Here is a 16946-nt window from a genome sequence, read left to right on the forward strand (position 1 = left end):
TATTGATCTCATTATCATCATTAGATATGCATGCGAGCTGAGTCTTATGAGCTCTTGTGAAGATGGAGCATACAAGTCCTCCGTCTGACCGATTATCGTCAACATACAGTCATCATGCCGCTTACAAAAAAGACTCAATTCCTTTGCTACAAACTTGTCTCCGTGCTTAAACCCTGTGAACTTGGGGTTTCCAACGACTCCATCCGGGATCAGGGGCTGACAAGCCGGTCCTAGCGTTACAGTGGACTGGTCACGATCTCATGAGGGAAGAATAGACGGGCCTCAGTTTTGCTGCCTACGAATTATAATAATAAGAATTGCCTAGCCATATTATAGGTGAGTAGTTACTTCCCATCATTAGAGTGCTCTCGTCTGGGCATCAGAACAATTTAGCAACACGTACTCGGTACTACACCACGAACTTGACTCTATCTGCCTCCCGTCCCTTGAGGGTTGAGAAACTCTTAACAGGGCGATATCGCTTTGAGGAGGAATCCTCATGTGACTCTTGCTCTCAATCCGGCAATCCTTGCTGTTTGTCCTTCTGCAGCCAATGACAGCAGAAGCCGCCGTGTCGCAGGTCCCGGCACACTTTTCGGAAATTCTGGTAGGAACGGTGAAGTCTGCCGCTCGGCTGATCACGATCTTTTTTATATGCCGATCACATTAACTGTCATATCACATATCAACCTTTCTTTCTATCACAAACATGTCAATCAGCATTATCACAAGGCCATTATGCATGAGGAGCTCCAGGAGCACAGATTGGTGAAGATTTTTTTGCTCTCTTGTTGGCTGTGTGTGGCCCCAGCTTTGTCGCTGCCAGACCAGTGTCTCATAACGATAAAAGACGGGGATCGGCTCCTCTAGCCAAAACGTCCGATTGATATCCCACTTTCCTAGTCCTTTACGACCCGGAAATACAAGGATTGAATCATTCACTACCAAGCCTCGCCCAGCTGAAGAGCATGGCTGTTGTTTCGGGGCCGGGGGTCAGACCGTACTCCGTAGAAAACAAGCCATTCCGTTGTTGTTCAACTGCCTCGAGAACCCCTGGACCCCTTACATTTTCAAGATGCCTTAGGAATGACTCAAATCTCAACCCAGATTGCAATTGAAGAATCCAATGACTGATGCAAGTCTTGCACGTGAGGGACAGTTGGTGCAGTCATTTTGCTGGGTTTCTCTTGTGCCTCGAATGGCAAGCGCCAGCAATTAACAGATGCATTGATATGACGCTCAAGAGGCGGTAACTTGGCCGAGCTGACCATTGCTGTGAAGTAATAAGCGAACCTCTTCCTCACCGATCCTTCTATTATGTAGCACAGCATCATTTGTCCAACACAATTCTGTACGACCGAACCAAGAATATCCGTGGATGTCAGGGCTGGTCCAGTCCTGTTCTAGGATTGAGTGCGGTTCCGCTCGTAGCCAGTCACTTTACGAGCTAATTTTGCTTTTCTCGGCAGCTTTTCTTTTGTCAGCATTGTCACAGCAAAATGAGTCGTCATCAGTATTGTCATTCACAGCCCGGCATATGGGGCCATCGATCGAATACGATAACGATACCTCAGATGGACACAAGGCGCTAACCTCTTGGTTTATTTGATTCCAAGCCATTATGCAGGAGCTTGGATAATTGGGACCAGGAGATGCATCTTGTTTTGCTTTTGCTGTGTTCCTGCAGTAGTGGGCTCGACTAGGCTTGAAATTGTCTGGCTCAAATGTCAACTTCTCGCAAGCATGGGCCCAATTTCTGGTTAGCTCACCTCATAACCAACCAAAGAAAGTTGCATCGAGTAAGACAGTCCCATCTATACAAATCTGAAGGGCGATTCTCCCTGCTTCTGGCGGCCCGGCCCCTTGACCAATTAATCAATCTGGAGGCCATGTCTCAGCTTCATCCAGCCAACATGTCCCAGAACCAAGATCTATTTGATGCGGTGAAGGACAGACTTAAACAAACAAACTCTCGACCAGCAACAACAAAACACGAAGAGGCCAATTTCCCACCAAAAACTTGAGAGCAATTAACATCAGGGATCTGGTGGTTTTAGTGCCGGAAGCCACGGTAGTTGACGTTAATATTAGCCAGGAGACAAGGGCTTTTGGCACAGACAATACCGCCAGTCTGGCTGGACCATACTAGCCGAACGGCCAGAAAAACAAGGACGACACAGCGGAATGGCACCTTGACTGTGAGGCCGGCATGGATAGCCTGGCGGATCGACATTACGAACCGATATACCGGTTTACAAATCTTAGGTGGCTTGTTTTACTACAGCAAGACGAGATGAAGATGCCCAATATGTTTGACTTTTTTCAGAAAGTAGACAGCCGATTAGCTTCTGTCTTAAATACACAGGTCCCCGCGGGATCTAGATCCGTCTTGTGCCGGGCTATCCATCTTCAGGGACCCTGTAGGGCAGGGTAACACTGGGAGGAAAGACGACGTGTAATCCAGAGGCTGGGATGAAGTTATTTCCTGACCAGGAATAGTTGCAAAGTTGCATATTAGGCATCCTTATTCTTTAAAGTTCGTGAGTTATTGTAGACGAGATGACATCTCAAGATAGCATCAATGCTTGTACCTGAGCCCGAGCAGTGTAAGGTACCAGCTTCAGCCTCAGTACTAAGCCGCTTGTTTTCTCTTCCCTCATTCATAATCAGCCACCGCATACTCATTTAACGTGCCTGAACTTTCTTACGAGACCCTTCAGCCATAAGCCACTGACATGCGTCTTACACATGTTCAATCAACGATCAAATAAATAAAAAAAATTGACGTCCTTGTGTCAATTGAAGGGGTCTTGCGGGTCATAGCTGTGAGAATGGCGTGTTCTCAAGGCCGTCATGTTTCATCATCAACGCCCTCAAAATCCTGGCCGTTGAGGCCTGTCCTGTCTGTTGAGCTTGGAACTGTTGGTCCCTTCTGTATCAGATTCATATGAAACATGCAAATGGGTCGGTGCAGTGAATAAAGATGCATGTATGTTGCGATGTTCGGATGATTACATTGATATCTGTCTCAGGAGTATTGAGGGTTCGTTACATGTTTATACCGTTGTCGATGGCTTTTGATTCTTTATGGTCGCCGTGGGTATTATTTTACACTGTTGAAGATTCGGATAGCCTGTAGTTGTGAGACTCTGGCTTGGAATGGAATCATGATGCTGTGGTCATCTGTCATTGTGTGAGTAAACCATGTATCACGACTGAATTAAACCGATACTATGATTCTATTGTGCAACAGATTGTTCACGATGGCCTCGACCAAGAAATAGATGTGTCAATGATTCCAGGTCATCACGGTTAATGAGTCTAATTCCATGTCTGCGTGACCTTTTGGTTGGAATCACGAATACAGAATGTCTTGACCAAGCTGAAAGCAGCACATGCCCGTGGGGAAGTTCAAGTTGGAGAGCGATAGCGGAGTATTGTTCACTGTAGCAAAGTTGCCCCAGCCCCCGCAATCGACTGATGTGCCCTGTGACCTCTATCACCGAGCCTGGAAGTTTGGTTTTGGAGGGTCGTGATCAGCACACAAGCAGACCACTCGTCAGCAACTCCGCCGCAGACTTACTCATTGCGATCTGGTTTCGGTGATCACGATGGATGGACGTCGGGTCTGAATCAACGCTCCTCTAGTATTCATAACCTATCAAATAACCACAAATCCTATTTTAACTTGTATTCTTCTATTTGCACACGCATAAATTGCTCTGTAGTACATGCATACCCTACCTATACTCTATCTATCTGCCTGTTTGCTACAACCCCTCCACACCTACGGTTTAAACAAACTGCCAACACAACTCAGCCAATCATTTTAAGAACGCTTCCTAATTCTGACGTATTCACCGACTCTCATCATATACTCTCTTTTGACGCTCTATTCTTTCTCTGAAAACGTTTATCAGTTGTATCTTATAATTTATAAGAACAACCAAGTGATATATACAAGGAAAGCATCATGGCGTCTCCACCACCGAACACCGCTGTTCCCCGCAGCGACTCGCCAACAAGATCCCCGCGATCAGCTTCGATATCGTTGCAAGCAGCCGCGACCATGAATGCTGGACTTCAACACGAATCTCCACGAAGTACATCCTCTACCAAATTTTTTACCTAAACAATCAACTCGGCCACTAACACCCAACAGGAACGTCAAGCAGCTCCATCTCTCGAAACCAACACTCCCCAAATACCGGTCGACGACGTTCCGCCGTACTCATGAACCTACAACTTAACGACCCTTCCGTGCCTTCGCCAGGCGAGATGGTCAACGAACCGTCTGGCCTACGGACTGCGAGCCCGCAACCTCTTTCTGGATCTCCCCTGACGGGTGATCCCCGTCATCATAGAGCACCCAGCCTGGGTGAACTGCATCAAGAGCTTGAGGCAGAGCAAGAAGCTCATGTGGTAAGAAATATGATGACATGTCATACACAACAACGATGGCTGACCTCTTGATGATAGAATCGCCTCTTGCAGATGATCCGACAGCAGCAGCTCGAACTCCAGCGCCTTCAAGCTGCCAACCCCCATAACCAGAACCAGAGCTCGGCTGTAGAGGATAGCTCTGCCATTTCCGAGCGGTCAGGTCACGGAACCCCCCACGCCTCCAGCTCTCATGTCTCGATCCCTCCTGTTCCAACCGGCGGATCTGGTTCTCGCTCCAATAGCTATCGTCACCCTCGAAGCTCGTTCGATCTCGCCCGTGCCGACCTCCAACGACGATCTCGAACACCCAGTCGTAGTGGTGCCTCCCCACGACTTCGCGCAACTTCCATAGGTGGAAATAGCGAGGATTTGGTTCTGGGTGGTCGCGATGAAAGCGCATTTTATCAGGCTGAGACACAGATGCTGGTTCGTGAGAACCAGATGCTTCGTCACAGAGTACGAGAGCTAGGTAAGCACCATTAGATCGCTTGGTTTGGATCCTTGCTAACACATATCCAGAGAAACAACTGACGGACCTCGGGACTGGGTCGCCGGCTCCTCATGAGCCACCTCACCACTCAAACCTCACAAGATCTTCTACGACAATAGATAAGGAGGAAGACAAGTCCATCGCCGAGGAAGCCAAACCTTGAAGAAGCTGGCTCATATTTTATCCGATACTTAGAACACGAAGCATGTTGAATGTTATGGCGTTAGGCGATCAAGACGGAGGGTATGGGAGCCGACTTTCCAGTGGCAATTGAAACCAGCTCGAGACAAATATGGCGTTATGGATTTACTCTGTATATTATCATGAGTTTGATCACTTGAGAGGAAGAATGGGTAGTCATATGGACTTGATATGGTGAAAATTGAGTTTTCAAAAAGCTTCACAAGCGTCCTATATATTAAGTTATCCTCAACCAGCTAAAGTGTGCTTGTATCGTAAGATCGAGGTCTTAAAGTTTTACGACTCCCTGAAGTTGGCTTCTGATAGTAGCCTGTAGGGTATCAAGCTCATGAGCAACAGTTCTCTACACACTTGCAGTGCCGCCAAAAGATATGCAAAACGTTATAAAGTGAATCCCTATATTTCCTTGCCAATTTGTATCTGTTTCGATCGGCGCATGGTGTAACTCCCCGTCTGTGTTGCGTCGTTGGTCAGCTCGGTGTATGCATTATCTTGGCCGAATTCTAGACATGCTATCCTCCCACTCTTGCAAACAACTCAACTTCAACAACAATCATAATGCTTCGACCATTGGCACGTAAGCTTCCAACAAATCTACGAACTATTCAAAAGAAAAGCTTCAGTTCGACATCAGCAGCCAGAGCCGATTTCACCCATGCTGTAAGTCCACTTCATCGTCATCATAAGACCCGTATCATGACCCGGTTCCGGCGCCGGAGCCTCAGTCTCCGATCGATCCCGTAGCTGGATCACGAGGTACTGAACGGTGGACAAACGCCATTGAGTTGCCACGATGGATTTCAAATCAATTCGAGACTATGACTCTAACATTGTAGTAGGTAATTGGTGGCGGTGTCGTTGGGCTTGCCGTGGCCCGTCAACTTGCACAAAGAGATGATACCTCAACTGTTCTCATTGAGCGCCATAATGCCATTGGCACAGAGACAAGCTCGCGTAACAGTGAAGTTATACACGCAGGTATTTACTACGGACCATCAAGCTTGAAAGCAAAGCTCTGCATCCGTGGTAAGAATCTGCTCTACGAGCTTTGCGAGAAGCACGATATAGGCCATCGCCGCACGGGCAAATGGATCGTCGCTCAAAACAAAGCACAGCGTGAAACTCTTGAGAAGATTCGCACCCTGTGTGAGAACGATCTCGGTGTCCCAACGCGATGGGTGAGCGGTGAAGAGGTCAAGAGAGACGGTGAAGGCGTCAATGCTGCTTGTGCGCTTGAGAGTCCGACAACGGGTATCGTCGACTCGCACGGCTTAATGTTGTGTCTCCAAGGTCTATTTGAGGATGCTGGTGGTGTTGCGGCGCTCAACTCACCCGTCGTGAACATCAAACCTCTCGGATCTAGACCCGGTAGTGAAGGTTGGGAGATTGATGTTAAAGATGCTGCCACGGGTGAGACGTCGAGTATCACGGGTGAGACGCTCATCAACGCTGCTGGTCTGGGAGCTGCGGTTATTCACAACATGATTGTCCCACCTGAAAAGCGACAGGAGCTGTACTATGCCAAGGGCAACTATTTCTCGTATTCTGCCTCTCAGCCCAAGATCTCGCGTCTCATATATCCCGTTCCTGAGCCTGGCATTGCAGGTCTAGGCACCCATTTGACGCTTGATCTTGCGGGACGTCTACGTTTCGGTCCTGATGTGGAATGGATTGACGATCCCAATGATTTAGCTGTCAACGCAGCACGATTGCCGCAGGCTATTAAGGAGATCCAGCGTTATCTTCCAGGCATTGACGCCTCAGCTTTGGTGGCAGACTATGCTGGTATTCGACCCAAGTTAGCTGGTCAAGACGCTGTCCTCAAAGGCAAAGGGTTCCACGACTTTATCATTCGGAAAGAGGAGGGATACGAGGGCTGGGTAAATCTGTTGGGTATTGAAAGTCCTGGCTTGACGAGCTCACTGGCAATCGCCGAGATGGTACAAGAATTGCTCTACGGGTCCGGCAAGTCACTTTAAAGCATAGTATTTGTTTAGTCGTAGCTAGAATTCGTTGGATTATATTCAAGCTATCATCGATAACAGCTAAGCTATATATGAGCATGTAAGAAGCGAAAGGTAATGTAATGTGACTGAGATTAAACATCGCAAACGCCATGTCAAGAAGAGGTAGGAATGTACTCAAGGTATCCTGTGCCCATGCTAATAAGGAACCGTCGTTACTGGTCATCACTTTTGGTAAATCAAGATATCACCCCGAAGCTGCTATTAGAAACCACCTGCGCCAGCACAAAGGTTCGCATCCACTCATTGATTTCTGGCCTTTTACCTCATCGAAACGCTCGGGAAGAACTTCCTGCTCTGGGTGTCCACGTGGAGCTCGTATATACCATTCTGTGCACCAACAAAGCTACGTCATGTTAGCAAAAAGCGTATACAGAATAACCAAAAGCAGACTTACAGTGTACGACCATCTTCGCTCCACGCCAACCCAGCAGTATTGTCTGGCGAAGGCGGGACTTCGAAGACGCCATGGTCATCCTCCCATCGATTCACCACCTGATTGATAAGCGGCACTATGATCGTTGTATCGTCGGGGTCGCGGTCGTTATCTCGTTCTCGTGCCTGAAGAATCTCAAGCACGGTGAGATAGGACGAATCTTGGCGCTGCCGTTGTTCCCTAAGCATGGCCACTGTTTCACCGAGACTCTCCATCAACCGATCTGGCCTTCTTCCAATTTCCGGGGTGTCGGAGGCTTCACGTGGAGTTCTTGTCACTGGACGTCTGCCGTAATTGCTGCCCAGCAGCTCTCCCATGGCACGACCGATACTACTACTCCTCCGAGCCATAGGCCGCTCATTGTCATCGTTGCCAATAGTTCGACGGGCTGACCTGGCCGCCCAGAAGTTAGTCGGACCACCTGTAGGCCTCTCGTCCGCCGCCGCCGCCGCCGCCACTCTTTGAGCAGCTCTTTCACGACTACGCCTACCAAGCTGCATAGCCTCAAGTACAAGTGTCTCGTTGGCAGTCAGAGGAGTATTAAGGGCATCGATTACGTCTCGGCGTCTGCCAGTCTCTGTAGCGCCTGATCCGAGGGCAGCATCTCTTCTCTCGCGGCGGCTATCCAAAAGTCGCGGATCGATGGTGTTTCGGTCCGGGATGTTGATGTGCTCGAAAACTGGTTCTTCGATGTTTACAATTTGACGAACATAAAAATTGCTCCTCATATCAGCAATTCCAACATTGCCTCTGTCCTCTGTCCACGCAAGCATCCCGAATGGTCCGGGGCAGAAGGCCATATCTCGAATAGCACCAGGGCCACTGTGTGGCCGTGAAGACGGGAAAGTTGTAATAAGGGGGTCGGCATTAGGATTTGCGAGAAGTGCGGCGTTGAAGATGGAGATGGTGCCATGTTGGGTCCCAACAGCGAGATATGCTCCGGATTCGGAGAAACAGGCGGCAAAACTTCCTCGGCTGTCTGTTCTGTCGTCTTTCTTTTGGCTCTTGAGAAGTATTCTCTGTGTCTGTTCCCATTGGTATATAGGACCTTCACTTGACCTCGTCGCTGGAGATTCTGCAACGCTGCTGACTCTCTCATGGATATACAGATATGGGTCGTCGAGAATGGCGATCAGAAGTCGGCCGTCTGGAGAGATGAGTGCGCGGTTCACGAAGTCTGGGTAAGTGATGATATCCAATGCCTCTGTCTTCTCTTTCTGGTCAAAATCGTTAAGGCTCACTAGTGTAACAGTGCGGTCGTTGTTAGCCAATACCGCCACTGGTTCTTTATACGCCCTATCGTGTGCTGGCATGCTTGTTGGCGGGAACCAAAGTGTAATGCAGTTTACCCGGTCTTTGGCTAACTTCATACTTTTCGCGATCAGGGTTTTGTTATTCCGTCTCGCGCGGCTCAGAAGAGAGAGTATAGGGTCATCACGGGACGAGTCGAGTCCTAGGCTAAGTCGAGTGTCTGGATCGAGTTCTGATAGAATTCCATGGCCATCATCGTTTCCTTCATCGAGTCGAATTGCCACGAAATCGCCACTCTCACTCCCACAACATAGCCATCCTTTCTCGGCGACGAGGCACCGAGGCGCAAATGTGAGGAGTTTGATAGTTTCGCATTCTCGGGTTGTCGTGTTCAGTCGTTGGACATGGTTACTGCCATTGCCACCTGGAAAATAGACGATGTCCTGCTTCTCGGCGCTAACGAGAGACCGTAACTGCCAATGTCTGGATATCATGAGCATGATGGCGCCACACCAAGATAGATTATGACATACTGCGAGCGCACGGGGATACGATAATGTTTCCGCGCATGCTTCGAAACGAGGGCATCGGTCGGATACATGCTGGACGATGTTAGTATTGATGCAAGCAATGGGCATGATTGATAAGCTCGTTGGCTATGAGGGTCGTCATACTCGTTCTCGTCTATCGCCATCTTGGACCACGCCGCCCCTCGGAGGGAGCGACAATGCAGAGAATTGCGAGCTACCCTGTGGTTGAATATCGATACGATGAGGTTTTGTCCTGCGTATGAGTTGTCGAGCTCTCGAATTCCCCGGCGGCTAGTGGGCGCAACGCGAGCGGCACGGTTGTGGCGAATAATGCGACAGGCAGATTGCGGATGATGGGGAGTGTGAGATTATCGAGCTGTTTATTTGTTTTCCGATGTGAAATGACGGTTATGGGAGCGTAATAGAAGAAATGTCGTTGGCCGAGTCGGGCGATTACTGATGTGGGTTATGAAGGTTGCATGCACGAATGACGTCTGGCTTGATCTGATTTAATGGGCGAGGGTCTACGGGATAATTTCAGGACCGACCCAAGCTCAATGGTCAACCAAGATCAGGTATAGCTCAATTCAGTGTTGGGTAAATTGTTTTTTTTTAATTGACTTGAATATATTTGAATAGCCTTGATACACCAGACTATCATTATTTACTACCGGTTAGTAGTGGGAGTCGTGTAACTATGAAAAACATCTCAATCCAGGGTTCTGCTTAGATGAAGCTATTTCTCGGTGTCTCTGATGGAGAATACGCACAGGCCATGAAACATCATGAATTATATCACTGCCCGTCACCACTCAGTATTAGAATGCGGTTACTGGCAATGGAGAAAGGTCAATGAAGAAAACGACGACAACAACAACAACAACAACAGAGAAGTATTTCCTGTCTATGAGTATACTATGTCCTTGTTTGAAGAAGTGGAACTGTCAACTGGTGACATGTAAAGCCATCGAACACCGACTTTCATAAGCTTGTCCATGCCGTCATCAGCCTTGCAGCTATAATACTTACTGAATGCATTCCGTATCATGACACCAGTACCAAACTACCTTAGACTGGCTGACTCGCGTATGACAGACAGCTTCGTGCAAGACCCCGAGTTATGAACTTCTTGACATGCCCGAGCCAAATCCGTTACTTTTCCGGTAACACCGAAGCATTCATCACGTGTGGTGAAGCTTTTCTCAGCCATCTTCTGGGGGAAGAGGAGCACTTCTCATTAGCGTGCAGCGCGGGTCTTCTCATTGCGTCCGATCCCCATTGGCTCCGCATATTCGGGATACAACGTAGAGAAGAGACGGCATTTTGCATCATGAATTGAGGAGCGCAGGAGGTCGGGTAGGCATAGTGCAAAGTTACAGTCAAGCGCATATAGTCGTTAGATATTCTAGATCCTCTTTCGCTAATTGGCTTTCATGATATGCATTATCGGGAACCATTCCGTTGATTCTAACAGATCCTTCACGTAGGTTCGGAGTGGGCCTCCACAGGAATAACCATGGTCCGAACCTAGCCGGTTCAGTGGAGACAACCCGGTGCTTGCCTCTTTCCTTTGGCTTCTATGACCGACCGGGGAAAGAGCTTTTTTCGAGTAAAAAAATTCGTTCCTCTCGATTCCATCATCTCCATTCATACTCAATCCTCTAAAACACCACCTCCTCCCATCTACTCTCCGACTTGCGCCTTCATCCTTTTTCTTTTCCTGTACTCTATACCCATATACCCATAATCAAAATGCTGGCTTCGCGCTTGTCGAGGGCTGTAAGTCTTTCTCTTACACCGCAATCGCTTCATCCCACATTGTACTGACCATCGCATCAGCTTCCCCGAGCTTCCCCTCTCGCCGCTCGCTCGGCTGCTTTCACCCGATCTCCTCTGGCTGCCAAGTTCGCTCGCTATGAGTCCACTGAGTCTGAGGGCAAGGTCCAGGGTGCCGTGATCGGTATCGATCTTGGTACCACCAACTCTGCCGTCGCCATCATGGAGGGCAAGGTCCCCCGCATCATTGAAAACTCGGAAGGTTGGTTTTACATGCCAATTCGTCTCACGGACAACCACTAAACATTGCTCAATTAGGTGCCCGAACCACTCCTTCAGTTGTTGCTTTCGCCGAGGATGGCGAGCGACTTGTCGGTGTCGCTGCCAAGCGTCAGGCCGTCGTCAACCCAGAGAACACCCTCTTCGCTACCAAGCGATTAATAGGACGCAAGTTCAAGGATGCTGAGGTTCAGCGTGATATCAAGGAGGTCCCTTACAAGATCGTTCAGCACACCAACGGCGACGCCTGGGTCGCTGCTCGTGGCCAGAACTACTCTCCCTCTCAGATTGGTGGTTTCGTCCTCAACAAGATGAAGGAGACCGCCGAGGCCTACCTCTCCAAGCCCATCAAGAACGCCGTCGTCACCGTCCCCGCTTACTTCAACGACTCTCAGCGACAGAGCACCAAGGATGCCGGTCAAATTGCCGGTCTTAACGTTCTCCGTGTCGTCAATGAGCCTACTGCCGCCGCCCTTGCCTACGGTCTTGAGAAGGAGGCTGACCGCGTTGTCGCTGTTTACGATCTTGGCGGTGGTACCTTCGATATCTCTATCCTCGAGATCCAGAACGGTGTCTTCGAGGTCAAGTCCACCAACGGTGACACCCACCTTGGTGGTGAGGATTTCGATATCCACCTCGTCCGCCACCTTGTCCAGGACTTCAAGAAGACCTCTGGCATTGACCTGTCTGGGGACCGCATGGCTATCCAGCGTATCCGTGAGGCCGCTGAGAAGGCCAAGATCGAGCTTTCTTCTTCCCTCTCTACCGATATCAACCTTCCTTTCATCACTGCCGACTCCTCTGGTCCCAAGCACATCAACATGAAGCTCAGCCGAGCTCAGCTTGAGAAGATGGTTGACCCTCTCATCACCCGCACCATCGAGCCCGTCCGCAAGGCCCTCAAGGATGCTGGCCTCTCCGCTAAGGAGATCCAGGAGGTCATCCTCGTTGGTGGTATGACCCGTATGCCCAAGGTTGCTGAGTCCGTCAAGAGCATTTTCGGCCGCGACCCCGCCAAGTCCGTCAACCCCGATGAGGCTGTTGCCATTGGTGCTGCTATTCAGGGTGCTGTCCTTTCTGGTGAGGTCAAGGATCTTCTCCTCCTCGATGTTACCCCTCTGTCCCTCGGTATTGAGACCCTCGGTGGTGTCTTCACCCGTCTGATCAACCGAAACACCACTATCCCCACCAAGAAGTCCCAGGTCTTCTCCACCGCAGCCGACTTCCAGACTGCCGTCGAGATCAAGGTCTACCAGGGTGAGCGTGAGCTCGTCAAGGATAACAAGCTTCTCGGAAACTTCCAGCTTGTTGGTATCCCCCCTGCTCACCGTGGTGTCCCTCAGGTCGAGGTTACCTTCGACATTGATGCTGACTCCATCGTCCACGTTCACGCCAAGGACAAGTCCACCAACAAGGATCAGTCCATCACCATTGCTTCCGGTTCCGGTCTCTCTGAGAGCGAGATTGAGCAGATGGTTGAGGACTCCGAGAAGTACGCTGAGGCCGACAAGGAGCGCAAGGGTGCTATCGAGGCTGCCAACCGTGCTGACAGCGTCCTGAACGATACCGAGCGTGCTCTTAACGAGTATGCTGACAAGCTCGACAAGACTGAGGCCGACTCCATCAAGGAGAAGATCACCACTCTCCGTGAGTTCGTCGCCAAAAACCTCTCTGGTGAAGGCACCGCCACCGCCGCTGAGATCAAGGAGAAGACCGATGAGCTCCAGGTTGCCAGCTTGAACCTCTTCGACAAGATGCACAAGGCCCGCAACGAGAGCAGCGGCGAGCAGTCTTCCTCTTCTGAGCAGTCTCAGGAGGGTGAGAAGAAGGATGAGAACAAGCCTTAAGAGTCTTGATTCTGTGTTATAAAAACTTGTTACAATATCTGAGGATGAGAGATCTGTGCGGCTCAGATCTCTCACCTGTCCTGTATTTCACTGTATTCATATCCCGCCTAGCCGCTTTTACACTTTTTACCCATATCATGTTTCAGGGTTGGCGGATCTGGCGTTGGAGCTTTAAAACCTCTATTGAGAGAGATCTTTGGTTGTTTTTTTGAGATGATGTCACGGAATGGGGGATCATGTTGTATATCTGTATCATGACTTGCCTATAGGTAGACTAATCACACATCCCCCCTCAAAACATGTTTACCTTCATGGTACTCAATATGACTTGATGTTTTATGTACGCATGTTCCTTTGCTCATGATTATGATTGTGTTAAATATGTTGATATTCAATGAAAGATTGATGATCGTGATATATCATGACATCCATCCCCAAGCAGTATTAAGTCTGTTTACACCGTGCCAGTGAATCGTTTTCGCCTTCTTCTGTCCCTCTTTACCCCCCACACTCTCTAGTAGACTCCCTCCGTTTAACTCCATCATCGAACGCGCAGGCTTTAACCTTGATGCATGTGGTGCTGGCAACTGGAAAGTATCGTATAAAGACCCACGCTCATTAGGATTCTGGAGCGGTACTCGTTCACCTCGGAAAGCAGTATCCGCAAACAGAAGCTGTCGAGATTCGATCTCGACCTCAGAGACTGGTCTCACCTTTTGTTCGTTTGTTTTCTTTTTGCTTCTTCTGCTGCTTCTGCTGCTTCCGCCTGATGACGATGGTGTTGGTGAGGGCGGGGGATATGTGGTGTTGAGAAACCAGCCGCGGCGTTGGGAAAGGCGACGCTCAAGGAGTTGCCGGAGGATTGATACGAAGAGAGATACGACGGCGAGAACGATTATTATGGCGATGATTGTCGCTGGATAAGGATGTATCGAGGTGTGCTTGGGATGCCAGCCTCGCGATGGTGTTTCCAACGCTGGGTCTTGGTCCATCATGCGCAGGTTTTAATAGTTAATGAGAGTGAGTACAAAAAAAAAAAAAAAAAAAGAACAAAGACAACAGAATGTGAGCCTGAGTGAAAAATGAATGTGAGGCTAACAAAAATCAGAGAGCTTGGACCGCTTGGTGTAGAGGCCCAACAAGCATCTTGCGATCACGATTGAAGGTGAAGCGCAGTTGAAGTTGAAAACGGGAAGATGAAAGTATCACTACGAGTACCACGAGATTATCAACAGTAAATAAACAAGGTTCCATCAGTCACGAAGCAAGCTACGGCGAGGAAGCAAGGTCCTGTCTTGTACAGGAATGGAGTAGAATGAGACCAAGCAACCAGTCGACAACAAGGAACAGGGATGGATATATAAGACATTTCACAACGAATTCGGCCATTAATAAAAGTGGATAAGACATCTGGAAAACGTGCTAAGGAATCGACGCGACCTCAATAAATCGCTTTGCAGAATATATTTGACTATGATCTTCCGAAACCGAACCATCCTCTCTTCGCTGGAGCTGGTGATTCTGTCCTCTCAGGGGTATCCGCCTGAGAAGGCGCTGCTGCTGCTGCTTGTTGTTGCTGTTGCTGCTTAGGCACCTTGTTGGGATAATCGATGTAGTTCCATGCCACGTCAAGGAAGATAGGCTTCACGGGGATGGTGGCAAGCTTAGGGGGGAATTCGACGACGTGCGACAGATTAACGCCACCAACGGGGTACTGATGCAGACTTCCGATAAGAGGCTGCTTCACGGCATCTGAGGCCCTCAGCTCGTGGTTCTTGCGGAGGGCGTCGGCGTGAACAATAGCTCGGTGACGTTGAAGCTCGCCGTTGAGAAGAGTTTGGAGATACTCGGCATCTTCGGCGGACACGGTCAGATTGAGGGGAGTGCGGTTTGATGATCCATCAGAAGATGAGATGCTTGACTGAGACTCCTCGACAAGACCGTCTGCGTGGTTGATGAGAGCTAGAGCAGCAGCCAGGTTGCTGGAGATGGCATGTGAACGAGCGATTGCCAGAGCCCTAAAGTTTTGTTAGAAAACAAGCAAATGCTAGGTTAAGGTTGTGACTTACTTGAGAGCTTCGAAGTACTTCACGTAGGCGGCAATTTGTTCAGCCAACCCCTGATCGTTAGCCACACCAGGAAGTTCTGTGATCGACTCGATGTTCTGCAGAATACCGTCATACAGAGCAACCTTCTCCTTCAGCTTAGCCAGCTTCTTGCCCGTAGGAATCTCCTTTACAGGCTTGACTGCTTCTGGGGCTGGCTTGCCCTTTCGTTTCCTCAACACATTGTACTCCTCAGGGGCACCGTCGTGTTCTCCTGTCAAAACCCTGCTGCGACCAATTCTCCAGCTGATGGTTTCGAAGTTGACGGCGGTACGAGTGATTTGCAGACTCTGCATCCTGGCATCGCCTTGTTCAACACCCTCGGCCCTCATCTCATCAATTGCCTGCTTGGTGGCATCAACAGCATCCTGGCTGAGCATGAGAATTTCGTCATAAGCGCCAGCAAGTTCATAAGGTCCTCGTCCCTTGGGTTCAGCAAGATCCTTTGCCAATCGATCCTTCGCAGCGAGTACGGCACCCCACGCCATTGCAATTTGCGCATCTTCGATGTTGACCTCCCGAGACCTCCAAGTCAGGGTCTTAGGTGCGCCTTCAGCACTGGCGATTCCATCCTTGGCCTTTGCTTCGTCTGATTTGAGAATAGTGGGGTCGATATCGTTGATCTGCTTGACGAGGTTCGAGTCAGATTGAGGGAACGCCTTTCGAGCAATGATGGGAATCGGGACAGTTCGAGGTGTCTGAAGTTGGTAGGCGGCGTATCGGATAGACGGATCGATGGTTTCGGCGAGCAAGTCCTTGTATAAATCGCCATTGGTTCCAGTTGCAAGCGCACTGTAGATGACACGTGCCGTGGCATAGTTGCGCAAACTCGGTTCCCAGCTCTGCTTTTCGAATGCAGCGGTACCACGGATAAGAGAAGCGTATGCGGTTGCCTCGAGGAGATCGGTTTGGGAAGCGCCGGATACGTCGGTCTGAGAGAGGGCTTCGACAAGCTCGTCGGCAGCACGGGTGGCCTTGGTGAGACGGGAGGCAATATGCGATCGAGTTCGGCCCGTGATTCCCTTGGTATCGCTCGTATGACCGGACTTCATGCTCATGGTCTGAGCCCACGCTCGCTCGCTTGTAAGAAGAAGTAGATGGACATATCTGGTTTCATGTCAGGCCAGTTTTTGGATTTCGAGTCTCGGAATGTGCCTACTCATGGTTCTCTGCGATCTTTTCTGCGGTGACCTTGTCATGGTCGTGAAACTTTCCGCGATTCTTAGTCGCAATGTTGAGCTTCTTGCGGCAGCTTAGCAGCTTCTTGGACAAGCTCTTGTGATAAGTCGAGTAATCGCCGTAGAGGAGAGCCTGGTCGCGGCCTTGGACGACGAATTTGGTGATATCCATGGCTGCTGATGACGAGGGCGACTTGGCGACCCTGGTTTGTTACCGACAAGTGCAATTAACGGTGTAAGAGAGAGGCCCTTTAGATTCGTTGCGAAGGCCTTTGGAGTGAGGTTGATTAATGGCTGATGAGGCTTTGCCCGACGTGGAGGTTCAGCGGGGGATCCAACAGCAAGGAATGGCGGGGCACTTTTTGCTCATCCACAAAAGTTTCATG

At 49.6% G+C, this 16946-nt stretch overlaps 7 protein-coding genes across 8 annotated transcripts; 3 read left to right on the forward strand and 4 right to left on the reverse strand.

Annotated features, from left to right (window-relative positions):
• Positions 1-1680: 1680 nt before the first annotated feature.
• Positions 1681-2305, reverse strand: FOIG_08086 (uncharacterized protein). Its single transcript, XM_031207967.1, has 2 exons — positions 1770-2305; positions 1681-1715 (listed from the first exon to the last, which is right to left on the reverse strand). Exon 1 carries the CDS (start codon positions 2231-2233, stop codon positions 2054-2056), a length of 180 nt encoding a protein of 59 aa, XP_031062101.1. The 5' UTR covers positions 2234-2305; the 3' UTR covers positions 1681-1715; positions 1770-2053.
• A 1792-nt stretch (positions 2306-4097) lies between these two features.
• FOIG_08087 (uncharacterized protein) lies at positions 4098-5364 on the forward strand. Its single transcript, XM_031207968.1, has 3 exons — positions 4098-4422; positions 4480-4912; positions 4963-5364. Exons 1-3 carry the CDS (start codon positions 4234-4236, stop codon positions 5094-5096), a joined length of 756 nt encoding a protein of 251 aa, XP_031062102.1. The 5' UTR covers positions 4098-4233; the 3' UTR covers positions 5097-5364.
• Positions 5365-5420: 56 nt separating this feature from the next.
• FOIG_08088 (uncharacterized protein) lies at positions 5421-7415 on the forward strand. The gene is made up of 2 exons (XM_031207969.1): positions 5421-5794; positions 5974-7415. The coding sequence occupies exons 1-2, from the start codon at positions 5693-5695 to the stop codon at positions 7111-7113; spliced, it is 1242 nt and encodes a 413-aa protein (XP_031062103.1). The 5' UTR covers positions 5421-5692; the 3' UTR covers positions 7114-7415.
• Positions 5974-10485, reverse strand: FOIG_08089 (uncharacterized protein). 2 transcript variants are annotated; one of them, XM_031207971.1, is made up of 4 exons: positions 9520-10485; positions 9379-9447; positions 7556-9328; positions 5974-7504 (listed from the first exon to the last, which is right to left on the reverse strand). In XM_031207971.1, exons 1-4 carry the CDS (start codon positions 9537-9539, stop codon positions 7420-7422), a joined length of 1947 nt encoding a protein of 648 aa, XP_031062105.1. In that variant the 5' UTR covers positions 9540-10485; the 3' UTR covers positions 5974-7419. The 2 variants fall into 2 exon arrangements, with proteins under 2 accessions (XP_031062105.1, XP_031062104.1); XM_031207970.1 differs by having other exon boundaries at positions 9379-9854.
• A 461-nt stretch (positions 10486-10946) lies between these two features.
• On the forward strand, positions 10947-14713 carry FOIG_08090 (hsp70-like protein). Its single transcript, XM_031207972.1, has 3 exons — positions 10947-11154; positions 11215-11413; positions 11470-14713. The coding sequence occupies exons 1-3, from the start codon at positions 11128-11130 to the stop codon at positions 13275-13277; spliced, it is 2034 nt and encodes a 677-aa protein (XP_031062106.1). The 5' UTR covers positions 10947-11127; the 3' UTR covers positions 13278-14713.
• FOIG_08091 (uncharacterized protein) lies at positions 13505-14575 on the reverse strand. The gene has a single exon (XM_031207973.1). The coding sequence runs from the start codon at positions 14270-14272 to the stop codon at positions 13697-13699; it is 576 nt and encodes a 191-aa protein (XP_031062107.1). The 5' UTR covers positions 14273-14575; the 3' UTR covers positions 13505-13696.
• Positions 14649-16941, reverse strand: FOIG_08092 (signal recognition particle subunit SRP68). The gene is made up of 3 exons (XM_031207974.1): positions 16542-16941; positions 15347-16489; positions 14649-15295 (listed from the first exon to the last, which is right to left on the reverse strand). The coding sequence occupies exons 1-3, from the start codon at positions 16730-16732 to the stop codon at positions 14749-14751; spliced, it is 1881 nt and encodes a 626-aa protein (XP_031062108.1). The 5' UTR covers positions 16733-16941; the 3' UTR covers positions 14649-14748.
• Between the last annotated feature and the right edge of the window lie 5 nt (positions 16942-16946).

The sequence above is a fragment of the Fusarium odoratissimum genome (genome assembly GCF_000260195.1).
Source record: "Fusarium odoratissimum NRRL 54006 unplaced genomic scaffold supercont1.12, whole genome shotgun sequence".
In the NCBI taxonomy this organism is placed as follows: domain Eukaryota; kingdom Fungi; phylum Ascomycota; class Sordariomycetes; order Hypocreales; family Nectriaceae; genus Fusarium; species Fusarium odoratissimum.